General features: G+C 38.3%; 2 protein-coding genes across 3 annotated transcripts; both read right to left on the reverse strand.

Moving 5' to 3' along the window:
* Positions 1–7,482: 7,482 nt before the first annotated feature.
* Positions 7,483–19,210, reverse strand: LOC137191444 (coiled-coil domain-containing protein 183-like). Of its 2 annotated transcripts, XM_067601522.1 has the most exons (13): positions 18,998–19,210; positions 17,155–17,261; positions 16,767–16,934; positions 15,688–15,792; positions 14,844–14,966; positions 13,977–14,105; positions 13,806–13,860; positions 11,714–11,814; positions 10,450–10,610; positions 9,373–9,532; positions 8,908–9,033; positions 8,490–8,559; positions 7,483–7,641 (listed from the first exon to the last, which is right to left on the reverse strand). In XM_067601522.1, the coding sequence occupies exons 1-13, from the start codon at positions 19,050–19,052 to the stop codon at positions 7,511–7,513; spliced, it is 1,491 nt and encodes a 496-aa protein (XP_067457623.1). In that variant the 5' UTR covers positions 19,053–19,210; the 3' UTR covers positions 7,483–7,510. The 2 variants fall into 2 exon arrangements, with proteins under 2 accessions (XP_067457623.1, XP_067457633.1); XM_067601532.1 differs by lacking the exon at positions 17,155–17,261.
* An 878-nt stretch (positions 19,211–20,088) lies between these two features.
* LOC137172005 (leukocyte surface antigen CD53-like) lies at positions 20,089–26,799 on the reverse strand. Its single transcript, XM_067576255.1, has 8 exons — positions 26,556–26,799; positions 25,805–25,895; positions 24,009–24,197; positions 23,280–23,354; positions 22,635–22,745; positions 22,348–22,455; positions 21,126–21,209; positions 20,089–20,624 (listed from the first exon to the last, which is right to left on the reverse strand). Exons 1-8 carry the CDS (start codon positions 26,762–26,764, stop codon positions 20,556–20,558), a joined length of 936 nt encoding a protein of 311 aa, XP_067432356.1. The 5' UTR covers positions 26,765–26,799; the 3' UTR covers positions 20,089–20,555.
* Between the last annotated feature and the right edge of the window lie 497 nt (positions 26,800–27,296).

Consider the following 27,296-nt stretch of genomic DNA (forward strand, 5'->3'; position numbering starts at 1 on the left):
CTCTCAAGTCTGTACACTAAATATGAAGCTAGAACCAGCAGGTGATTAGCTTAGCTTAGCAGCTATCCTGGCTCTGTCCAAACGACACAAAACACTTTCCAAGACCTCTAAAGCAAAGAGTACCTAGCAGTTCCACCACGTCACTCCCTGTGAAATCACAACTTAAACAGAGCTTATTACAATTTGGTCTATGTAAAAATTAAACAAGATTGTTAATTATAGATCTTTAGAAGGTAAGGTGGAGGTAAATTTTCTTTAAGTTTGGAAACAGCCATGCTTTCAGTATTTATGATAAGCTAATGACCAAATGGGCATGTGAGTGAACTGAAAAAATGTGAACCTACAATCTTTAAGACAGTGCCTTCAAGTCCTAATAAAAATATCTTGTTTTTTTGTTTGTTTGTTTGTTTGTTTGTTTGTTTGTTTGTACAAAGGCCACTGCTAGAAAATAAAATCTGAGTTGTCAAGAATGATGTTAAAATATTTCAACTAGTGCCATCATCAGGTCAAAAATGTAGTTTATGTGAATGAGTGTCAATGAGAGGATCCATTCCTTGGTCCACATTGTGTTTGTGCATGTTTTGTGTGTCTTTGGTTTAATTTACCTGCAAAAATACACATTAGCCTCAGTTGTACTTTTGTGCTAATTAGTAAAAGTTAGAACATGGCAAACAGTATACATGGCTACAAAACATGTTAGCAGTACTGTATTGTGAGCATGTTCAGGCTCAAAGAATGGTGTCTAAATACAGCCTCACAGAGCTGCTAGAATGACTGTAAAGAGTGACTTAGTACACTGATTTGTGGTTTTAGCAAACTTTTGACTGTTTTACTGAGCTTTAACTTACACATTTTTCCAGCACATCAATTCTGAACATTCAGTCCTCTCTTAGATAGACTCATAATCATGGCACACTTTTGTATGGAGGGGGAGAGGAATCAAAACGGCCAAATTAAGCAATTGTATTATATAATTCAAGGCCAGTATTGGCCTGGTACACCAGCCTAACCATTGTCAGCATAGATAATCCTCTGTACTGGTCACAGGTTAAGTGTGTCTGTCCAGCAGCCCCATTCAGCCCTTGTGTTTATGAACACTCATCATGGAGCACAAGTCTCCATAAAGGAAACTCATTTTGGCTTCTCACTTTCACTCTGATCCAACAAGCCATCTGATGTCACAGACGTGTGTAACCACTGTGTGCTTTATCTCATTCAGCGGGGTTTAATTACAGGCCCTGAAATGTCTGGAGACAAGAAGCCCTGCGCCAGGTGCATGCATGTCATGCTTACCTTTCTATCTGAGACTACTTCAGGTAACCGATACATACAGTATGTACTATATATTTATTGTAGCTGCTCCAATCACTCAGTTACTCTCAGCTATCTGTAACATAGTTTGCTGTATATTTCTTGTATCAGCTTGTGAGTGAGCTTTTTCAAACCAGCAGCATCTTTATGTTATTTTTAGTAAACATTGTGGGTTCTACATTACATGCTATTAATGTCATTCTCTGTGTGTATTTGTCTTCATATTAACTTCATTGCTCTCTGTAAAATGTTTTGCTAGGCAATGTTTTATCAGCCATTGAGTGGGACCACAGTTACATCAGTAACACTTTACTATTTCATTTAGCATTTATAAGCAGTACATAAACATGTATTAAATGGTTTATAAAACATCATAATGTAGTTGTTAGCAGATATAAGAGCTTATAAATGTAAGAATCTCTCTATATAAGGCAAGGAATCTCTGTCTGTCTGTCTGTCTGTCTGTCTGCATGTATGTTTGTCCTTCGCATATCTCAAGAACTGTTCATCCGATCTACTTCATACCTGGCAGGTGGTTTGTTGGGGAAACGAGGAAGTGCAATGTCAATGTGTGAAGTTCTTTTGATGAGCAGTTCTCGAGAAATATATATAAAAAATACCTCATAAAAAATATTGATTTGATTCTTCCTCTGCCAGTGGAGTCAGCAAATGGAAATACAAACAGTGCCACTCTGCCATTGCAACCCACATTGTGGTCGGAGGTGGTATTACATCCATAGTGTTAATGACTTGAAAAAGCAATTTAAGCTCTGTGTAACGTTACTGTGAATGAAACTTGGACTTAGTGCTCAATGTCTCAGGCACATTCAGAAATATATAAAAACCTCATAAACACAATGTTGCTTCTGCTTCTTGTTCTGCACGTAGATTCAACGAGTGGAAATACGGACAGCACCACTCTGCCATTTAGGGAGTTTAGGGAGCATTGGTCAATTATAGCGTCTACTGATAGCCTGCATGTGTGGTGTTTAGAGAACATGGGTCAATTATAGCGTCTACCGATAGCCTTTGTGTGAGACGTTTAGGGAATATCAGTAAATTGTAGTGTCTACCGATAGTCTCCATGACAGACAGTTAGGGGACAGGCACTGCCTCTCTAGGTACTGAGAAACTGGCCTGTTCTGAACAGGCATGTTTTGAACGGGCACTGCACTAGTACTCCTAATGTGGGCAGCCATGACAAGCTGCCTGTATTTAAACAGATAATGAATGACAATATAGTAAAACAGTTGTAATAATATAAAATATGTCTTCACAGGAAAAGTTGTACTTGTTAACAAATAATGTGCATTAATAAACACTTAAAATGTACTTATATCTGCGACTGAACTAGATGTAACATATAACAGACTAATGACAGCCACATGACTCAGTCTGACTATTTACCAGCAACATGTACCAAAATAATTGCATTATCAAACTATAAAGATTGATTTGAACTTATATGACTGTGATGTACAACATACAGTCTTATTAGTCAGTGGAGACAGAAACACGAGTGTCGAAGTGAGAAATTCTGCAGAGTGTGACTTGTCAAAGATCTAAGTGCCGCATGCTGAGTCAGTGACAACCTGTCTTATCTCTGCAGTCCTGATTAGATGAGGCATTTCATATGACATACACAATCAACGTTTATCACATTTGTCACTGGAGATATGTGTGTAGCTGACATCCTGCTGGACAGACTGAAAAGATGCCAGAGTATGGACAGAATGCAGAAAAATCAACTGAAATTAATACAATTTCAGGCAGAAACATCACTGCACATGCTCTTTGATGGGGTATTGTGTTTGCACTGATATACTAGTTTGACAAGCTGTATTTGCCATGTGCAGTATATATATTTTTAAGTAACTCATGACTCATCTGTGGAGGATGAATTCAGACTTCCTTCTTTGCAAAGCTCCAATGTAGAAAAGCAATTTATAATGAGCTGTGTGGCCTCAAGTGAGCATAGAGAGCAAAGGAGGGACGATAAAAACATGACACTGGGGTACAATTTCAAAACCAAAGTCAAAACAGAGTCCAAAACAAAGTAAGACAGAGTGCATTCATTATTCTTTATGCTGTTGTCGTAGTGTTTTTAATAGTGAGAGTCAACTGTCGTGTAACTTAAATTTAGGAATGTTTGAAATGTGATTGGAACATGAAAAACAACTTGTGATGTGGCCCATCTTATCACATACAGTGCACGCTGAGAAGAAGTTGGAGTTTTTGTCCCCCCAGTTGCACTATGGAGTAGTTTTGTTTATCTTGTGCACGTGCACAGATAAGAAGACTCCAAGCTAGTAAACATGCAAACCATGCAGGGTTTAAAATACTTTAAAAAAATATGCATTCATCAGTTTTGTTAGAGAAGTAAAGGATACACACAGCACTTATAAACATGTAAACTTTTGTGTTTGTTTGCAGGAAACCTCCACAGGGTACCTTTAATTCAGAGGGGAAACATTCATGCTCCTTCAGAAATACAAACTGAGGCACTTTATATGTGAATATTCTGTCATTAAAACTCTAAGAAAAAAAAACATAATTATATTAAAATGTAATATTCTTGCACATTGTTACAGGCTACCTGTGAGGAGTCTTAGACCAGACTAATATAAGTAATACAATAACAGTTAATTACCAATGATAAAGGGATGCAAAGGAAAATATAGAGAAATATATATATCTTTTTTCTTTCAAGTGACAATTCCATTATAACAGCTCCTCATTGTGTTGGAGGAACAGGTCACTTGGCACATTGATTGAGTTTCCTGCAGGGAAACGTGCCTTGTCTCCACATGCCCGATGTCTAAGGAGAACAGAGTGGCAACATGTACAGTACATAACCATGTGCTGAAACCAGAGGGATTCACAGCTTCAGCTGTGCAATGACCTACTTACCTGTGTGACCCGCTTTGTTTTACGTTAAAAATGGATGACACACAAGCTCTGAGGAGAGGAGGAGGAAGAGTGCTAAGATGGAGATAAAGAATCATTTGCAAAAAAAAAAGGCCACTAAGAAAGATTAAATCAGTATTTTCTGCATAAACAGTGTGGCAGCTCTGGCAGGCTGCTGCAGTCAATGTGTGGATCTGTGAGTTTGGACTGTTCATCTCCTCAAACTTAAGACTTTCTCTCAACAACTGCTGAGGAGATATTTGCCTCAGTCTGGGTCTCTATAGAAAATAAGTCATGTCAGTGAGTCATATGATGCCCTACATCTAGTCTTAGTGACAAAGCTACACGCTGCAAAAAGTATCATCCAATCTGCTATCAACAGTGATAGTGCTCTGCTACACCTCGTCAACCTGACCCAGTTCTACCTAAGCCCTTCATCAGGTGGCCGTAATCACAGGTCAGCATGTGATTGCTCGGGAACAAATCAAGTCATGTCAAATCAAACCACATCGTTGCAATCAGCTCTACGACTCTCTGACTCTGAGTTCTGCTTTCTCTTAAAGCAAAGTGCCAAACTGACTCAATTAATTCTAACCTTTACGTACAAAATGCTGTCCTTACATACACTAAATCATGTTCACCCTCAGAATATAGTCACCTCTTATTAACACCAGTTTCGATGCTTATTACCAAGTGTAAATATCACTGAATCTATACATGTGTTTGCATTTCATTATCCAGATAAGCTGCACTGCAACTTAAATTGTGAAATTAGTTCATTACTTCCATATATTGCAAAAAAAGAAAAAGGAAAAAAAGAAGGAAAAAGAAGTGTTGTGATATATTTACTGTAACAGTAGTGTACATCTTGGTTTGAAGCGAGACTATAGCGAGACTTACGGTAACATTACACACTGAAGGGGCCTAAATCCGATATTTTTGCCTCCAGGTGACCCAGATCTGATTCTTTCATGGAAATGTGAACAAACCAAAACTGTTTTTTTCATATCAGATCTGGGCCACTTGCATGTGTGGTCCTAGATCTGGTTCATATCAGATCTCTAGCTATGCGACCGCTATCAGAACCCATTAACCCTTTCATGCATAGTGGACACTACAGTGGACAGCTATTCAAAAGCCGTTTTCTTATATATGCATGGGGTTTTGATGGTATAGTTGCACATCAGCCACCACAGTGGACGCTAGTGTGTCATCCCATACGCTGCCATCCATTGGCCGGCCTTTGTAAGTGCAACACAAATTACTCAAAACCAAGATGGCCGCAAACACTCAGCAGCTCAGGAATATCTTGTCAATCCTTCTATGGTAGTAGACTCTTACAGGTAAATAAAAAAATAAATAATAAACATCAAGTAACAACTAAGGAGTAATACAATTGTTAAAATTTCCAAGTACTGATTGTATGTTGGAGAAAATGACGATGAATCATCTGTCCACTAAGTTGGACATCATGCATCACTGACTATATTTCAACTACAATTATACTATTACTTCAACTTTGTTGTTCTTGAAAATACTTCATTATTTTGGCTGTAAACCAGTTGATTTATGTTATTAGAATGTAACTTGCAGTTTTGAGGATGCTGAGGAGAAGGTCTGGATTAGAAAAGAAGGATCTTCTGGATTTCAAGTCATGTGTAGCTCATGTGCTAATAAATGCAGTAAGACAGAGGGAAGAGGCTGAGGAGTCAGGAACAAGGTTCAATGTTTTTGCATTGAACAGTATTAGAATATGTTAAAATATGTTAAAACATTAGTTTAACAGCTTTGAAAATATATATTATTTTATAGTTTTCAAATAATATATCATTTTATTCATTGGTTTGTTAAATACATATTCCTTCAACTGAAAACTCAAACACATGCTGTCCACCTGAGTGGACACGTGAAAAACCCCTTCAAAAATGCTTCTTTAAAAAAAATGAAGTTCAAATATTTTTTTCATGCCTAAAGGAGAATAAAAACACTGACTGAGGTTATCATAATTCATGCATGAAAGGGTTAAATATGCATGCACATATGACATGAATATGGGCAATAATAAACATGGAGGAGAGCAAGAAGATCAACAAGACATTTATAGATATCCTGCTATTAAATCCAAACTGGAAGGAACATCTCGTAACTGAATGCTAGCGCAGTCGTGTCATCCATGTTTATGAGTTGACTGTCACAAAAATGCTGTTGTGTTTCTTGTACACATGCGGCTCACATTTCAGTTAAATCTGTGCATGCCTGGGAGTTTAGCACCTACATGTCACTTACTAACATGAATGTGACCCACCGACACAAAAAGATCAGATCTGACTAAAAAAATCTGAATTGTGCATTAAGACGCGTAAACGTGTGAACGTAGCCAATTTAACTTTAGCAGAACAGTGGTCACTGCGGCCAAAAGTGGCAACTACAGGACAACGATACAGTGATGTAAATATGTAAGGTTTGCTGTCTTGAATAAAATCATCACAATCATCATTTTGCCTTATATGCATGAACAGTAGGATTTACTGTAGTGCTAAATCAAACTGTAGACTTCACTATCTATAGTTACACTGATACAGATTATTTTAAAAAAATGAAATGAAAGTCAGTCTCACTCATTTCAAACACTGACTTCTGCATAAATTGCACTTTTTTCCTGTTGCTATTTGTATAACTTTGAACAAATGACTACTGCATACTCAACAATGATTCAAATTCATTGATACAGATGTTTTCATTTGTGTGCTATGACAGATGGGAGGCCAACATCAGGAGTACAGCAGTTTTACTAATAGAAACGCTGTTGTGAAAATTGAACCGAAACAATTGTTAAACACTGTAATAGTTAATCTAACCTTGTCACCACTTCAGGAGCCTATTCTTCACGTGCCCAGATAAGATTTTAGCATATAATAGACATGCTTAGTCCTCGCCAGATAGTTTGCCACTGAAGCTGAAGGTATTTCCAGACTTCTTACCATCAGGCTCAACATGTGTCTGTTCTCTTTAAATGGGCTGCACAATGCTGCCACCTGGTGGTTTATTAAAACTGTGACAGCTATATTTAGGAGGTGTACTCAGGAAATTGGATTTTTAAAGCCTCTATAATTTATTTTAATTCCACTTGTTACTTTGATTTAGTCTCAAATAGAAAAGGAGTTTTGAGTTTGGATAAAAGTGGGTTGTAGGTTTGGTTCACTCTGGATTAAAGCCAACTGATCAGTGATGATCAAATGAGCAGTAAAAAAAAAAAACAAAGCAGAAAATCCCTGCTGTTTATTTCATTAGTCTACTCCTTCCTCTTGGCTCTCCTCGAGGACTTCTTGGACTGCTGGGATTCAACCAGTCTAATGCTGCTGCGTTTGATCTCCTCGCGGGACGGAGAGCACTCTTCTCCATCATCACTGAGCTGGGAGGTGTCTGGGAGACGGGATGAAGAAAGAAAGAAAGACAAAGACACTAATGACAGATAGTCTTTTATGTAAAATATGATTTTTAAAGACATTCCCAACTTTCACATGTCCTTGATCTAACAAGTCAATTGACACGTTTATGGATGTTTTGTATTAATGCTGCAGTGCATCAGAGAGGAGAAGAAGAAGGCACTTCTTCATGATCATATTTTTATTCATACCACTATAACACCTATATGTCTTGAGCCAATGATGGGATGTCAGGTGTGATTGTGGTCATCGTGCATGTCCAGTTTGTTCTGCTTTGATGGTGACGAGATTGCTAAAGCGGTCTCTGACAGGTATATTGTGAGGAATGGAAAGATGGCGAGCTCATTGTAACTGTCTCGTCTTGTTTTCAGTGTTCTCTTCTCTTGTGTCAGTAGTGTGTCTGGTTGTTGTAACAAACACCACGTCTTTACTCTTGTGAGAAGGTAAGCTGGTTTTTATTTTCAACTTAACTGATTAACAAACACATTTTAGAAAAAAATACATATGTCAGAAAATATTGATCTTGAATTTCACTGTTTATTTTACATATTTATTAAAGAATGTGATTTTAACATTCTTCCCCCCCCCCCAAAAGCTTTGGTGACCTCATAGTGGGGAACCAGTGCTCTGACCCATTATAATATTTCAGCGATATATGTGCTATTTTTAAAAAATGAAGACATTTGTATTTAAACCTTGATTCTTGCGGTTTTTTTGCCCCAAACTGGATTCAGAACTCCTCTTACCAGATCTCACTTTTCAGTCAATACTTGGATACTTGTGTATTTCCCTCAACAATAATAAGTTCTGTACGTTCCTCCTCACCTATAGGGGTACATGGTCTCTTATTGTTCCTCGAATCCGTCGTGTTGAGCAGTTCCAGAAAACTGAAAACCTGAAGAAGTAAAAGACTCAGAGGGTTATTAGGGGTTAACACACAGACCAGAACTGGCAGGTTTATGGTCACGCCTATGAAATGTCTTAAAATAAAAATCAAGATAATCAATCAATAAAATCAAGATAGAAAGATAGAAATTAGAACATTGTCCAATTTCAAGTTGCTGAAATCTGCACAAAAAAAAACTGGGTGTTGGTAGCTGCATTACATATTATGCTATATTACAAATAATATGGAATATCAGCACAAAACAACATGGATACAGATACAGAACATTGGCCTGTCCCATCCTTCAGACCAAAACAGAGAGCTGAGGTAATGAGAGCAGACAGAGAAACTAAGCACCCTCTCCTGGTCCTCGCTACTGATCACAGGTTTCCGCTCTGATGCTCTCTGCAGTAACGTTGGCAGACGGGCGCTGATGTCCTTCAGTTTGTCTACGTTGTCAGTGCAGGGCGCACTGGGCAGCCCCTGAAGAAGAAAGAACAACGAGCAACACAATCAGATTCGATGTTTGGAGATTCCCGCCCTTTTCTTCAAGAGCACCGGTGTTTTTTGACTTTTTGAGTGCATCTTAAGATTTTATCCGTTAAGAACACAACTCTGTTTTTGGACTCTTCTTACAGATAAATCTCATTTCTTCACAGCCCGTATAGAGAGAAGGAATGACGCCATCAAGGTACATATGGCATGTGAGTCCTGTATTAAGATAGATAAACTTGAATCTCACCTTTAAAGAGTAAAAAAAGTTTCCTAAAATATAGTACAGAGCAGAAAGTGAGTCTAGAGAGGACTCTTCATGGTCCAGACCTCCACGGGCACGCAGCTCATCCTGAAGTAGAGGTTTCCGACGCCCTGCTCAACAGTGTCCAACAGATCCTGGGACTGCTTCAGCTCGGCCTGCAGTCGTTGAACACGATCCACTTGCAGATCCAGCCTCGCCTGCGTTTCTTCCTTCAGCTTGTCAAACCTTCAGACAAACAGATGGAGTTTTTGAGACAGTCCGTCTGTCCCTACGTTATAAAAGCAATGAAAGCGACCCCTAAACATGTCAGTAAAATGTCTCACTGCATGATGAGATTTTTAACGGCATTCACAATTCTTCCTTTGCAAAACTGTCGTTTCTCATGTTATTTCCCTTCAGTACAAACTGTCCCTGTCCCAGATGTTTAAGAAGATTTAGTGATAAGCGCAGGAAGCGGATCAGATACTGAATATGCTACCGCGCGACAAAACACTTTGAGAATGTCCCAAAGTGACGAGAGAGAGTGTTGTGAAAAGATCTCCGGAGAAATCAGCGAAGACATCAATCAGGCCCAACATCGCAGCACAAAAGGACGCCGTTAACAGAGATTTCCTCGCCGTGCCAGACTGATAAATCTTCCATCCAGCCACGGGCGACCTCGCAAAGGCTGCCAGCTCTGAGACGCTTTCACATTATCATCATCCTCATTATTAAACCCTCCACACAGCCACAGGCATTAAACTACTACCTGACATGTGAATCAAAAAACGGACGCACTAACCCAGATTGATGGCTCGTATCATGTGACCAGCCCTGCTTCTAGAATAGATTGAGTGGACAAGAGATGCTACATTTTGTGCTTATCCGTATTTATTGTCTGTGGAGCATCAAGTCTTAAAATAGTCCTGATATAAGTTAAAACTATACTAGACGACTAGATTCTTTGTACCATTTCCAAAAACAATGAAAGCAATTTCATGCTGCTTAAATTACATTCAAATCTGACATATAGCAGGTCAGTCTGACCCATTTTGGCTGTACAACATATTTCACTATTTATAACTGGTGACAAATAAATCTTGAACATGACACTTGACTATGATATTAACATTTGAACACTATGGAAAACTCAATGACGATACCTTGCAGCTGCAGGTTTGACACTGAACTTGAGTTCTGCATGCTGCAGCTCCAGTTCAGCCAAGGTTCTGGCCTCCTGCCTGACCAGTTCCTCACACTGGGTGATCTCAGTGAGGAGCTGCTGTGTGGTAGCCCGCTGAGACACCACCTTGTTCACTAGGTCCTAGTAAGACAGGCACACACCACCTGATACAGGCTATATACAGTATGTGTGTGAGTGTGTGTACAATCATAATTGTGTAGGATATAAGTTAATAAATTAACAGTGTTCTACAAAGTTAAAGTTATAAAGCAACACATCAGAAAGCATCCCTCAAAGACTCACTAACACAAACTCACAAAATGCATACAATACATCAAACATTTATTATGAAGCATACCAAGTGAACATATCTTGTAATACTGTACCAACTACATACAGTGTATAATCACAGTTTATGCCTCTCATGTATTATTATTATATTCCAGCCGTCCACCAAATACCCGACCATCTTTGGAAAACACAAGTTGTTTTGTTGAAGGTATTTCCAGATCCAATATGAATGTGTTATTTTGTATAAAAAATATTTTAAAAACCTGGTAAAAACATCAATATATAACAATATAACTGAACAATTTTTGGTTCACATTGTAGAAACTGAGGGAGGAGATGTGTCATTTTTGGCTGCCATCTTTTTTTGTATTAGGAAACAGAGTCGCAACTCAGGAAAGAAGATGAAGTCTTTATTATCATGCAGCAGATGGAATATTATAGATGGTTAAAACAGTCTTTGAGGGTCGCCATGGTAACCAAACGGTTAGAGAACATGCCACATGATCGCAATATCCCCGGTTCAACTCTGCCCGAGGACCTTTGCTGCATGTTATACCCTTCTCTCAACCCCCCCCCCCCCCTTTATGTAATGTCATTATTCTGGAAATGTTAAATACTGCAGGTTTTTATAAATCTTAACTTTAAGGGCTCATTGAGGTTTGTGTTGTTACATTAAAACAATGTTGTAAACACTGAAATATTGTAGCAGCCGTTGTATTTCCCACAGTGTCTTACTATATAAACCTGGTGTTTATTTAACCCACAGAGGGATCTGAAGTTGTTTCCTGTACCAGGATTTAGACCTTTTACCTCTTATTTTATTTTTCTATTTGTGTCCCTGTCCTTCTATTCATGCATTTGTTCCGTGTACAACACTTTACAGGAAGTCTGTCTAAAACTAAAACTGCCTCGTTAATAATACATGTGAATGTGAGTTGAGTTAAATCGACTACCTGCACGTCAGCGCAGCCCAGAGCTTCTCTCAGAGACTCCATATCCTCCACCAGTTTAATGTCAGACTGGGAAGCACCGCAGATGTCGTAACAGTGATGAGCTGCAGAGACATGAATCAACAGTTTAACTACATGATTGCATCATTTATTTATGTTTACAGTATTATCTCAGTGGGACGTGCATTAGACAGAGGGGACAGGTAGCTCTACAGAAAGTACTGGTGTTGTACTAATAGTGTATTTTCATGTTTGCGTTTTCAAGTTGAAGAAGATAATTGTGTCTCAGTGATGGTAGCATGAAGCTCCCTTATTCTATCATGTTGTGTCTTTATTTACAAAAGACACAGGCAGCACATGCAGTTTTTAATATTATACTCCCCATAGTAACTTAGACGAGGTTAAAAGCTTTAAAAATATAACAAGTAAGATCTTGAATTGAGCTTTTCGGTAAATCTTTTTAAGTCAATTAAAAATTGCAAGGAAACTAGAAAATAACTGCAATAATTTAAAGAAAAATGCACTGATAAGTAAGAAAGTAAAATATTTCTAAAGCACCAAAATCAGGGCCTGTATTTATCAAACTTCTTAGAAATACACTTGAGAAATCAGTAAAGAGTTAACTTAGACATAAAAACGTGAAGAATAAGACATTTACTGATCTGTTTACTTACAGCGATGTGCAGGATGATGGACAGTATATGTTCAAGGGACAGACAGCCAATCAGAGACGAGAATTCACCCTCCAGCTGTCATACTGGTTTTGTTTGTTTTTTTTTATTTTGATGACATTTTACTCAGTGATATGTTTCCTAATTGTGATAAAATTAAAAACGTGTGGAATTGTCATCAATCTAATATGTTTAGAAGATATAATTATAAACATAGGAATATCATAGAAAATGTAAACCAACATGAAAACAAATTCTGCTGCTGGTTAATAAGAGGAAACATGTCATAAAGAGAATTTAGTACCACACTTATAATATATCTGCAAAAACAGATGTAACATCCTATCAAATGCTACTACTTTATTCTGAATGATATGTATTACTCCAGCTACTCATCTTGACCAATGAGATTCTGTGCAGTCGCTCCAAAACATGTCTGAGAAAAGTCTGTGCTGTTTCATCTAAAGTCTCTTAACTCTAAACTTCAATATTTTATAAGAAGCAAGATAAATTTAGGAGTTTATTATTCATTTATTTAGGAGTATGGGTTATCTTCCACTTCAGTCCAAATTTTGCTTTTAGCCGTTAGCTGATAAATATAGGCTCAAAGTTAAAAGGTGCTTCACAGATGCACTTAAAAACACAACTGACCTCATGCAGGAAACACTTGAGTTTTCTTGTACACAGAATTTTCTCTTGGGTACAAAGAGAACTTACCAGCAGTCTAGACCTGTTGTATGAGTTCAGTATAATGTCTCAGCTTAAATATGATCCTGAAATCAACTAAAATACTCAAAATTCATGCAGCATATTATCATCATCATGGCCAGTTGACTGATTTTATGATTTTTATTGTCGTATTTTGGTGCAGCAACTTCTCTCAGTCCGTCGGCTGCCTCTGTGTCTCTCTGCAGCTCTCTGTTCACTGTTCACTACATCACCTGTAGACTATAATATTCTCTCCTCTAATATCTCAGCCACTGTCACATCCTCTAACCACCAGCGCTGCTCTATGTCATCATATGAATGTTTTCTACTACTGACACTCCTAAACTTATCATGTGTTTGTCTGCTGATTTCTGAAAGCAGGACTTAAAACTCAACAGTGTGAAATTCTTGTGAAATCTACTTTTTGTTAACATTTCTGTGAATGAAACTTGCCCACAAATGGAGCAACAGGTCGCCTTATATGGACATTTTGGGCGTCGATGATGCAAATGATCAGATCTCATGAACGCAGGTGACACTCGTCAGGCTGAAATGAGTGATTTATGACAGTTAAGACAGTTTGTTGAATCCAACCTGGAACACTCATATGAGAGGTTTAGGAAAGAAGAGGAAAATATTCTTGCATGAGGCCAAATAACTGGAACTGCAACGAGAATCTTGATGGTCCCAGTAAAAATGATTTTTGGTTGGTATACCTTCACCAGGACTTGAGTGTGCTTCCTCTTCCTCTTCCCCCCCTTCTTCAGTTTCCTGCATGTGAAAAAAGACAGATACCGACAACAAATGAACGTACAGTAAATCAATCATAACAGTTATCTTGTTATTTACCTTCATCACAATCTCAGATACGTTCCTCTTCCACTCACCCGCTCTCTCTGTCTGCTCGGTGCTGCTGGGCTGAGAGGACGCCCAAATGTTTCCATAAGCTCTTTCAGCTCACTCTCCATCTGTCTTTTCTTCTCCATTATCTCATTCTCCATCTGAAACATCTCGTCCTGATGGAGTGAAAAGAAAGAAAAGAACACAGGTCACATTTTCAACTCTGAGAATCAGTTTTATTATTATTATTACAAGGAATTTTACAGCACTGCAGCCTTCATTATAAAGGAATTCTTTCACATTGTGTCACTTCTTGTTCTGACAGCTTGATTGCATTTATGAGACACTATAAGCTTTTTTCAGGCCATGTAGGACCATGAAATCCTTGCGGTGAAGTTCAATAAACAGAGTGGAAAGAGTGCTCAGCTTCAAATTCCTGGGCACCTCATGTGGACAACCAGCACCGCCTCTCTGGCGAAAAACGGAAGCAGCTCTACTTCCTCAGGACGGTGAGGAAGGCCAACCTGTCTGAGCATCTCCTGGTGTCTTTCTATCACTGCTTCATAGAAAGCACACTCACCTACTGCGTCTCATTATGGTACGCCAGCTCTTCTGCAGATGACGAGAAGTCTCTCCAGAGTCATTAAATCAGAACCAGAAAATCACCAACACGACCCTGCCAACATCAGAGGATGTGGCGCCTCCACAGAGCCACAAACAGCATCAAAGACTCCTCATCCTATCCTGACCTCCATCTTTTTGTCCTGCTCCCCTCTGGAAGGTGCTACAGATTCCTGAATAGTCTTTACCCCGGAGCCATAACTGAACTCTGCCCCAAGATTCTGAAAGACTAATGCATGCCCCCAAACACCAGTCTGAAATCCTCGCTGTGGTTTGTGGTGGTGACGTCTTACCTGTGCGCTCTCTGCAGCAGCTGCTGCTGACTGGAACATTTTGCATGCTTTGTCCACCTCCGCTTGTCCAATGGCAACCGCACGCTCCTTCTGGTCCAGGACCTTGAACATCCCACGGACCTCCTGCCCGCATTACAAATAGAAGACATCAGATGATGGAGACGATTATTATTCCACAGGTTACACTGCTGCTTGCAGCTTTTCATGCGGCTACAAGGACCAGCATCTCAATGTGGTACTTTTGGTACATTACAAACACGAGTTCTGTTTTGCACTTAGTTAGACAGCTTAACCCTTACTCCTGCTTTCACAAGCCTCGCTGAGAGCATGTGAGTTCTCACTAGTGAGTTAATATTACCCATTTCATCAGATCTCTCACTGACATCTTTTATTTTACAGAGACCAGCCTCACAGCTTAAAAATATTAGTTATTTTGTCCTTCACAGCAGCACCAGGTTTCACCTACATATTACAGATCCCTCACACACAACAGCTACCCAATAAAATCACATGATATGTCTGTCTGATTGTTTGTTGTCTAATTATTTGAATAAAACTGCTGATGCATTTTTAATAAATAACAAAGGAGTAATTGTAGTTGTAGTTATTCCTGTTAGTTCTGAAGCAATATTTTTACAGTTTAGGGTTCTTGTAAAGTGAAACTTGTAGTGAAGTTGCAATAGAACTTACAAATGTTTATTCTCATAATTTCCTCCAAAAGTAAAAATAATGGTAATTTCATATTGTCCCTCTCATCAGTATGTACTCATTAAGTATCAGTATTGATAAAATCCTAAGGATACCCAAACCTCCCAACCATCGTGTATAAGAGAGTGCTGCTCACCTGCTGCAGGTGCTCAAGCATGTGCAGGTAAGTGCTCTGGACTCTCTTAGCCGCTAAGATCTTCAACTTCATCTTCTCTCGGTTGTTCTCCAGCTGCCTTATTCGCTGACATTACAAAATAAAACAAAGAGTTAAAAGTCTGTAATAAAGAGATCAGATTGTCTGCTAAGATATGCTACACCTCGAAATGTAAACTGATTCATCCAGCATTCGTTTTCCTTGTTAATGGTGCAAAAATTGGACTCTAGAGTGAATTGTGCTGAGCAGTTTATGTAGATGCTAGCCCAAGAAAAACCAGGCGGTCAACAGTTGAAGAGGTGCAAAAGTAGTGAAGAAAAACATTTCAATTAATGTTTACTAAACCCACTTCCTTTTAAGAGTCTATCATTTAACAGGCATCCAATGTGTCAATTTCATTTACATGTCTCATTAAATTGCAAATCTAACTCAGTTTTAGCCTGAGGGGGAGAGAAATGGGCCTGGGGGAGGAGGTACAGTATGTCAGGCATAGTTCAACTACATTAGTTAATATTGATATGAGTTTAGAGGGCAGACTATTGATGTGTGTGCAACATAGTTCATATGCTGAGTTAAAGCTGCACTAATCTTTTTTTATATCAACAATGGCTCAAGTGATTTGTGTCACTCAGGGGTTAAGACGCCGACCATGAACTGCAACTAAAAAAGGTATAAAATGGCAAATGACCACCAAACAAGCTCTGGTCTCATCAACCTGATCTCCAGCAGTAGCAGACAACTGTTTTCAGTGACAAAAGGTAAGATGAACCCACCTGCCCAGCAGTAGACAATGTTAGTGACTAGCTGACATAGTGGAGCACTGAGCAGCCAAAGATAAATTTCGTAGGAGTTAAAAGAAGAGTGAATATTGGACTTGAATTCAGAACTCCAAATGAATGCTAACGTTGCACCATTGTCTGCTGTATGGTGGTGATATGTCACATGTTGTGTTTTCTGCTTCCCTCAAGTGGACAAAGCTTGAAATATTTTAAAGCTTCCATGTTGTTGTGGGGGTGGGGCTGACGGTGGGTGCCCAGAAGTGTCCCTGAGAGCTCTTTTACCTGTTGAGCTGTATCTTCACTGTTGTCATCTGTAGTCTTCGGTTCCATTGTTTTCAATAACTCCTGAAGCTCCTTTAACTTTGTTTCTTTTTCCTTCGCAGCAAACTTTAGTCTGTTGTACTCATTAACCAAGACATTCTTCTCCCGCTTCGCGTGTTCAATTTTTCTCTGAGTGTGCAGAAAAAATGAAAAAAGTTTAAATCTGAATACTTTAAGTTAAACTTCCTCATTTAGAAGAAAGAGTTTCCCAATTTAAAATCCTCATTTGTTAGTGAAACAGTCAAAGTGATGTTGGGTTTACTTAGTTTAGTCTATGATGCTAGTCTGGACCAATGTTTGCTAAAGGGCACTTCCACAAAAAAAGACAGCATTAAGTAAACTGCTTTACCTCCAGAGGTAGTCCTGGCTTGCACAGAGGCTTTAGTCTTGTTGTCAGTTTGTCATGGCTGTCCAAGGCCTGTTTAGCTGTACTGTCCTCTGCTTCAATCTGTCTCTCTAAAAATGAAAATCAAGCTTTGTTATTACTTTGTGAAAGTGGATATATGGTGGACTAGGGTCCAGGTATCATCGGATAATTCGTAATTCATTTGTAATTCAAAAAACCCAAAAATGGTAAATCTGTTATTTGCTTCAAAACAAAAAACAAAAAACTGTTTTTGGTGTCAGAATCAAATAACGAAAAACCAATCAAACCCGGCCCGTTTTTGGTTTTTGCCGATTCGTTTTATCCAAGCAGTAACCTCCGGGGCTGAAAAATGAAGCCAATGCGGAAGTGCCAAAATCTGCAGTTCCTTGAATGACCACTTGAGGCTCCAAAAGCGAGTCAATCCCCATAGACCCCCATGTTAAAATGCCCAACTTTACAGCAGAAATAAACATGTTTACAGCCTGGTACAAAAAATGGTTTTGGTCTCTGTAGCTAATTTCCCCTTTCATGACAACTGTACGGGGGGGGGGGGGGGGGGGGGGGGGGGGGGGGGATTTTTTTTTATAACTCACCCGTTTAAATATAATTAAGCCGTAAAGTTATGCATAATGAAGGACATGGCTGCTTTGAGCGACAGGTCCGCCAGCCGCTAGGTGGCTTGTTTCAGCCATGCGGCCCGCCTCTTTGCCCATTTTTGATTGGCTGGGAGTTAGGCAACGTCACGCACTGCCAAGATGGCGACGGCTGGAGCGGCTCACTTTGAGCTTCAAAACCGCTCTTCAGAAACCAACGGGTGACGTCACGGTAACTACGTCCATATTTTTATAGTCTATAGTTTGAAACCAAAAACGGAAGTCATGTGATCTGTTCCTTTTTTGTTTCCCAACAAAAATCCAGAAAACCAAATTCAAGACCGTGCAATTTTAGTTTAGAAATCAAGTATTTTTGTCAGTTTTGTACGATAGCGGAAGCGACTACATTAGCCTACCCATGATCCTCAGCGACCGTTGCTATGGTGAAGACGCCAGCGACAGCCGCGCGTGTGTGTAAACGGGATGAAGACGGGGTTATAAAACTGAACTTTACATTTCACATCAATCATTTAAGCCCTACACTTTCACTTTCGTAATTTACATCAAACTGGACTTTAGATTGTGCATTTTATTCAACCTCCGTTGTTACATCATGTAATTATTTATTAATTATTTATGTTCAATTTATTCTCTTGTCACCTTCATATATTTCATACACTTCGTTTCTTTGTCCATAGCACACATTATTTTCTTTACAGTTCAATGTACAGTAAAGTACGTTGATCATAACCAATAATCTGCAGTACTACATAATGTCATACTGACTATATGTTAAGGCTGTCGCTGGCGTCTTCACCATAGCAACAGTCGCTGAGGATCATGGGTAGGCTAATGTAGCCGCTTCCGCTATCGTTCTGTATCGTGTTTTGAAATAAATAACAGATTTACCGTTTTTTGGTTTTTGAATTACAAATGAATTACGAATTATCCGATGATACCCGGACCTTAAATAAAGATACAACTTTCTGAAGTACGCCCACAGATCCCATCATTTTGATGACATTATCTAAGCTAACAAGATTATAAATTAAGAAGTACAATCTCTCAAAGGCCATTTGTTTTTTATGCATTCTTTTAATAGCTTCACTAGCTAGCTAAATTAGCTCAAATATTTATTTTCTAGTGGAGTAGATCTGAAACAAAGATTTGAATCTGGCAGGTGACCTAACTACATTCTAACACTAACTAGATTAACTTTTTTAGAAATTTACCTGAGAATTTGACTCGACGTGGAGTCGGAGTCCTTCCATCTTTCACCTTTTCCATTTGTATTTGTAGCTAACTAGCTCTTACCTGTAAGCTAACCTATCCTAATGTAGGCTATTTTTTGTTAGCGTGTGCTTAGTATTTTGGTTGCTGTTTTCAGATCATTTCAGTTTCAATTGACTGTTCACTGACCCCTGCCCTTAGTAACTGTTGCTATGCCTGTCATTTTTGAAATAATGCATCTTTGATAAAAGCAGGCTTTAGTCGGTGACTAAATTTTGCCAACTGAAATGACAACAGTTACTGTCTCTGGCTGATTTTGTAGGCATACAGTCCATTTCAAAATGCAGGGATCGAGTTAATGGTTTGACACAAAGCTAATAGGCTACAGCTTTAGTAACAAATTAAGGCATCTAAGAAGTTGTTTGTCTGAAAAATGCGGTCATCTAAGAAATACTTCTACACCCCTGCCTTGGCTGGGCTGTAAAAGGAAAAGGAGGGGAAATTTTCTCGTGGTTCAGTTTCTGACATCCCCCTTTGCCTGAAATGATCCTAAACCAGTAACTAGAAAGAACATGCCCTTCAGTGTTGCCATGTTGGAACCTTTTGAGAATAAAAAGGGTTTTGAGGAGCAAAACAAAAAGAAGCAAGATTTGAGCATCTTCTCATGATCTGATATAAGCATTCTGGGCTTAAATACACTGATATACAGTAGGTAGATGTTTTATGTTTTTGTCTGACATTTTGTCTGTCCGAATCAATATTTAATTTCAACTGCATTTCTATAGTTGGAATGAGAAATAAACTCAGTTAGACAACACTAGGAAAAAGTATTTCCTTGCTTCATGTTTATAATAACTTTATACCTCGGCTGAAATGATAGGGAATAAAGTTCTTTGCAGCTACAACCTTTCGAAATGACTCATCCACTTAAATGAATAATACTATTTTTATAACATACTGGTACATAAGTGCGTAAGTTTCTGGATTTCTGTTGAACCTTTGAGAGGATCTATACTGAGAGTTTAGACTATCAGAAAGCCAAAAAAAACCCCAAAAAAATCAGACACAAATAGAAACAACTCAAATATCTGGGTTTAAATCAGCATGTGTTCTGGTTTATTAAGGACAGTAAGAGAGTACTTACAACTTTAAAGGCCTTCCTTTCCAGTTACTCAAAATGTGAAAGTGAAAACAGAAAATCAAAAAATTGTGACATGAGAAAAAATATTGACAACTCAAAATGGACAGACGTGTTAAATAATGCTAACAGAAAAAATCCTACAGGATTACTTTTTTTGGATTTGTATAACATTCCAAAGATCAAAGTGCTCGGGAGGTCAAGTGTCCAAAGTGGTGTCACCCATGCAGCAAAGACAGCTCTGCCCTCATTAGGAGAACAGACATCTTATTCCCGGCTAAAGAACTGGGGCTTTGCTTCTATAAGTGGAACACCAATATCAACCTTTTAAGGCATTTGGAACAAATTGTGAAAAAGTTGGTAAATACAGGTAAAAGACAAGAAGAAGGCTACTCTGAATAGCAGATGTTATTGGGCCTTTTTCACCGGTAACCCAGCCTACGTCGACTGAAGCAGCAAAAGAGAGGGATGGTGAAACACAGACAAACAAACTGCAAACAAAGAAGACAGAGGAAATATACAAATTAGCTAAAGTCAAACAATGTTTTGACATAAAAGAACATTACATTTAAAAGATAAGTCAAACAAAAGATTGTACTATACATTGTTCTGGCTTTCAACTACCAATACCCAGATGCTAGCGGTGAATGTGACATTAAAGCAGCTAATCAATATGTTTAATAGTGTCAAACTGACGTTTTCCATATTTCACATCTTTTTGGGGCTGGAGGGCCCTTTTCACAATTTTTCTGTTCTGGTTCACTATTATCTCTCCTATCACATCACATTTAAACTTGTTATTAGTGAAAAACCTCTGATAAACCTACTGTATTCTACCTGTCTTGCATTAAGCAAAAGACACAGAAAGTTAGTGATAAGCTAGCAGCTAGTAGGATCAGGCAGCTAAAGAGCCAGGTATTTACTTTTTCTAAGAAAGTGAAGGAAGGGACGGACACAGTTGTTTTAGAATGAGAAAGCTGAATGTCCAATACCTGTATGATAAACATGGTGACAACACCTGCGCCTGTGCTACGATAGTTTCCGGCAAACCAGTCTCTCAATTTCACCAGACAACCCTGAAAGATAAAATTGGTATAGTTATCCTTTATTTATACGGCGTAAATTTACTGAGCATACATGCACTTTTATAGCAATATCCTGTTTACAGTTACACCAAAAAAACTACAACAAGAATCTGGATTCAAAATGTTTTAATTGCAGATTATTGCAGGAGTCGGCTGCGCACTACACAGACAATAAAAACATCTTTCCTAAAATAGTTTCCTGAAGCATCAACCAGTCACTGGAAAGTATTTTTGTGTTCTTGTTAGTCAGTTTCAAACAAGGACTCTTATTATAAATATGAGATTGGCTAATTTGAACAAAAACAGCAGCACAGTATAAAACAGTATCGTCTGCATAAAAATTGTTTGACAATATCATTTATATAAATGCTGAACGGCACAGGGCCCAAAATAGAACCATATGGTACACCCTAACTAACTGGTAGGAACTCAGATAGGCTGCCACCACACTCATACACTGATGCCTGTTTGATAAACAGACATACATGTTTCTTATTGTGTAAACTACTTTAAAAAAACTAATAAAAAAAAAACTAATTTAATTATTTATGACTAAGAAACCAGCTGAAATGGTGTCTTGGTTGGCTCTAAAACCAGACCCATGAGGCCTAAGGACAGAGTGCTCCACAAGAAATGACTTCAAGTGTGTATTAACAGGTAATTCAAATATTTTTTTATATTTTTGAGATGCAAGACAACCACACAGTCGACCAAATGAGCAAATATCCAAGTGTAGGGGGAAATACAATAATTGAAATATTAAATCTATATTTGATGTACAATAATAACTAGTGCAGTCAGAAGTCTTGGAACGCATTCAAGTTGTCCTCACCCATTGACTTCCAACCATCTATGGCATGCAACCCCATTAAGCACAGCATCAGCAGTGAAAAGCTAAACAGACAACAGAAACCTGGAGGTGGCTGCACGCACACATTTGCTATTTGAAGGAAGCATTCCTTTGTGACAATTTTGAATCATGAATCATCCACTATTCATTGATAAAAGTGTGAAAAACAAACACAGAATCTGGCTAGAAGTCTGATCAAATAAGGGATGATAGAGTATTGTGTGTGTGTGTATATGGAGATGCTTATGGTTTACACAGTGATAATACAGTGTAAGTAACCTCTTGCCAGTTGGTCTGAGGGAAGATGTTACAGGGATCTTCAGTACAACAGGAAATTGGGACGTTACCCCTCCAATCTGCCTCACCATTAACTCCACAGCACCTAAACTGCAAAGGAAAAACAACCTAATTCACTGGCATGAACACATATTTTATTTGAGCAGAAGGAACTGAATAACTAAAACATTCATCTATATGAGGGTGTGTACAGAAAACAAGACTGTCAAGAAGACAAATAGCAATGAAGTTCATTTTAAGTTGATAAAGCAGAGTAGTGGATCATTTACCAGGTGCTGGACAGCATCAAAGTCAGCTTTAATGGTCCTGTTGCTTTCAGGACTGGACAGTCTATAGATCTCCAAGCTTCGCATTAGGTCTCTCTCAAAGAACGTGTTGATCTGCACAGCGGACAGGCTACATTACCTGCAATATACTGTTCCCTATGCGACATTAAAGTAACTAAAATGATGAGTTGTGTGGGCTGCAGATCTTTGAATTGAAGGTCACTTTGAAATTTAACAGAAATCTTTACTAATTTCAGTTCCTCACTGAGATCCATCAGCCTGCAGACAAACTAATATTTACCTCCATGCTGACAGAAATCTGAGGATTAGCTAAGAATAAGGAAATGCATCCATTATGTCTGAGTATTTTAAGTATTTAACAAATTTCAATTCTATGTACATTAAAATAGCAAGCCTTGACATGAAATTTGTTATTGATAATGTCTAATATCTTTCTTGAAGGCAGCATGAGATGTGTTATGAACAAAACATGAAGGCAGAATCAAAAAGTACTAAATCAGTAAAATAAATCCAGAGCACTGGTTGATTTAGTTTATCATTTCAGGCTTTGTATAACATCGACATATCAATCAAACCTTCTAAGAATGTATTTTGGTTTTTGTATAGGCTCTATATATATAAACCTACCTCTCTGCTGTAGACCAGGAACACACAGGCCATGGCCAGTTCCACCAGCATCAGGATGAACAGCAGGACAAAAAACTGGGAACAGTGGATCAGATTCAAACATCAGTGACTTTGTATGATCTGTACAGTTGTTTGCTTTTCACCATATAATATGGACAAGTGTAACATACACAAATGATGTTTTGGTTTATATTATGCAGTGTAACAAATGAGGAGGTTCAGTACAGTTATAAAACTGCATGCACATATCATGCACACTTCCAGGTCTGTATTTTTAATCTGAGGCTTTACTGGAATATCTTTGCATTACAACAATTATTGAATGGTTTGTTATAAAATTTCTGGTTTTGAGTGAAATGTCTCAACATCCATGTGGTACAAACATTCATGTCCTCCTCAGGATGAATTGTAATAACTTTGCTGAGCTCCTAACTTGTCATCTAGCACCACCATCAGGTTAAATTTTCAATTTGTCCAACACTGGTTTCTGATCAAATACCTGACATTCCCATCATGCTCAGCTGTATTTGCATTCAGTGCTAATAAGCAAATATGAAGCATGCTAACTAGCTGCTAGCATGGCTGTATACTCTCAGTCTTGTTAGAATAATTACACAAACCTCATAAAGTGACATTCAATTTAATGCAGTAGCATAAGTTATACAGCTTTCCCATTCAATATTCAACCCTGTAAACCACATTATAGTAAATATCATGGTTTATACTCACACTGATGAGCATGCAGCGGTTCTCCTTCATGCCCCCCAGCACTCCCACATAACACACACAGGTAACAATGGTACCAGTGACCACCAGAGTGTTGGCGGGGTAGATGGGCCAGAAGGTGGTGATGAGGGAGGCAAACTTGGAGTGCATCATCTGGAATATCCCAAACGCTACCACAAACGCTCCACACAGCTCCAACAGACACAGAACACACAACATATTATTATTTTATATTGTCTGAGTTTGGGTTTGACTGTAAAGCATGAAGTCCAATGTAAACCATGACAACAATAATGACATTTAGGGAACTTGGCCAAATCCAAACTCCCAACTCTTTTAATCATTTGACTTGTATGGGATGTTGCAAAAAGTTTCAGGTTTTTCCAGACGTGCCCAGGACTTGCTCACACAGGTACTTGTGTGTGATCCAAATATTGTATTTGTCAGCTCACATTAAGGGATTCCTATAGACAACAGGTGGAATACTGATCCATTCATTTTTCAACTGTAAAACAGATCTTGGCCACAATTCTCAAATCACCACAATCAAGGGTCCTTATCAAACGTGTTTTATGTAAAAACAAGCTATAATCCAGGTGGATGAAGTGATGTCCAGTTTTTACAGACCTAAGGTACCTAAATGTAATAAAAGTAAATGTAGTTTTAAAAGAGGAAAATGTTTATTACATCCATCTAGGAGAAAACCTACTTTCAAAACATTAGATAACCAAAACTGATGATAACTGAAACAATGGCTCCGTGCCAATTCCTACACTCGCGGTATTTGTTAGTAATCAAGTTCCTACTTGTGTGATGAATTTCTGGTTACTGCTACTTTGCCAAAGTGCCTTTTAAGACTGCAGGAGTGTAGAGGTTTATCAGAGCTCAATGGGACATATTTGATTAATAACACATATACTGTACATTGCTCAGTCAAGCTCATGTATTTGTTGATTTTATGTAATTTCCACATAATGAACAAATGAGTAGCATCGACCCCACAGCATAACAGTTACATTCAGGAGCTGAGAGGAGAAATAACATTGATTAAGACATTGAACTGAGTTATGTAGAGGAACATGGATTTACTAAGAGACATAACAAAAAAACATTTTGAAAGTTTTCTGTCTGCTAAAAATTTTGGGGAGGGAACATCGCTGTCAAGATCATTGACAAGATATGATATAAAAACATGATATATTAAATATTTTTAATGTATATATTCTTATCGGTCTGATCAAGAAGAATATTAAGTTGTAGCCATCTATAGAGGTGTTTAGTATGGACATTAATAATGGTGTTGCGCAATAAACTGCAGTGAATTGTGGGATACACCTGGCGCTGAATATCACTCCAAGGCAGTAAGAGGGATATGAGTGTGCAAGTGTGTGTCTTAAAACAACAGTCAGGTGTACAAATGAACATTGAAAGAAGTTTTGCTCGCTGTAATTATTCCTGCTTCTAATACTGGACAATAATAGATCACTTCCTGATGCACTTACAGTGTAGGAGGTGGGGGACAAAATCCACAGTCCTTGTTTTGTGCAAAATTGTGAGCCTGTCCTTAAATGTGTCGGCCTTTGATATGGGACACTGAAGTGGTGAAGACTGTAAGTGTGGGTATTAGGACGGACGCTATGCCTTGAGAATCATTGTCTCAAAGGGAACTTTGTTGTGATCATCCTTAATAACGTAGAGTGACCATAACACGTTGGCATTTGGAGGCATTATATCCCATGTACTGGCTGTAACATACAGTGTTTGTATGGCTGTTGCAGTATATATATGGGTCTACCTACCCAGCAGAGAAAGTTGAGATATATCATCATATTTTTCAAGCAGTTTACACAGGAGCGATTCATCTTCTCTGATAATCTTCTTCTGTAAGATCTGTAAGATTAAACAAGTTGGTGTCACATTTATTAAAACACTGCAGTCACATACAGATAACCTTTTAAGCCTTTTAAAAGCTTTTAAAACAGATAACCTCAATACTCGTGGAGGAAAACAAGTGAAGCTGCTGCTCCCGCCGGTGACAGTGTTTACAGGACACCACTGTTTGATATGGCAACACTGAGCCATCAGGCACAATGGACACCTGTGACCTATTCAGCTCCAGTTAATCATTATTACCTGTTCTTATCTCCAGATTAACCATTTGTTGCAGTTTGTATCAAAATGTCTGAGAACGTGTTTCTTTAAGCAGTTTAGAAGTCGTTTTCTTTTCTGCTGACAGAACACAGATTTATGATTTACCCGTCCTTCTGCTCTGCTGTACATCCTCTACTTTCTATACTATTATTAATGTTCTGTATTTTGTAATATCTACATTCTTTCAATGTAAACTTAATGCCCAAATTGTACAATTGAGGGTGTGATTCATTTAAATTAATACTAAAAACAGACCTACCTTTATAACGCCAGCAATATTGCAGATACTTAATTTGTTCAAATAAAGTTGCTCATTTTATTCATTTATAAATTCAATATCTAATTACTGGGATTAACTCATCTATCATGATAAAGCTGGTTAAATATCCGAGGGCTTACCTTAACTGCACTGTTTCCAGCAATAATCCAATGACAGGTGCAGTGAGCGGTATTTTAATGTCGTTCCTAACATCCCCAGAGGCAGAACAGAGAGGTATGAGGAGGAAAGAGGAATAAGAGGGAGGGGAAAGATAACTGAGGCCTCTGTCTACCAACAGGCAGTAAGAAATGTCTACATGACGCATACTAAAGAGGGGGGCCGTGAACATTTACACCACAATAACAGCAGGAAGTGGGAAAGCAGTTGTAATGGGAGTGTACTTTTAATAAAAGGTCAATCTCACAAAATAAATAAATAAATAAACAATAATATTAATAATAAGTGTCCAAAATGTGGCTTTTTTGACACTGATCAACAGAAAAAAAAGCCTTTAAAGTCAAAGATAAAAACATCTCTACAGAGTGATCAAAATACACATTTGCATAAATATTCAACCTCTTTAATAAAACACATCTAAATCAGTTCTGGTGCAGCCAGAAGTCACCGTATCTGTATCTGGATGCTCCAACCTGGGCTGAACCAGTATTGTGTCAAAACCTGCAGCATGAAGACAAAAGAACACTCAGGGGGATTGACTCAAGAACATTTCCAAGTTGCTGTACATCACTTGGAGTCCAGATAAATCAATTAAAACATGGAAAAAGTTTGTCACAGCTGTAAATCTGCCGTCCTCAAAAACTGAATTAGAGCTTTAAGGCAGAGTAACAGAAACATTGACTCAAGCCTGTAACTGCTGCCAA

The sequence above is a fragment of the Thunnus thynnus genome, chromosome 2 (assembly GCF_963924715.1).
Source record: "Thunnus thynnus chromosome 2, fThuThy2.1, whole genome shotgun sequence".
Classification (NCBI taxonomy): Eukaryota; Metazoa; Chordata; class Actinopteri; order Scombriformes; family Scombridae; genus Thunnus; species Thunnus thynnus.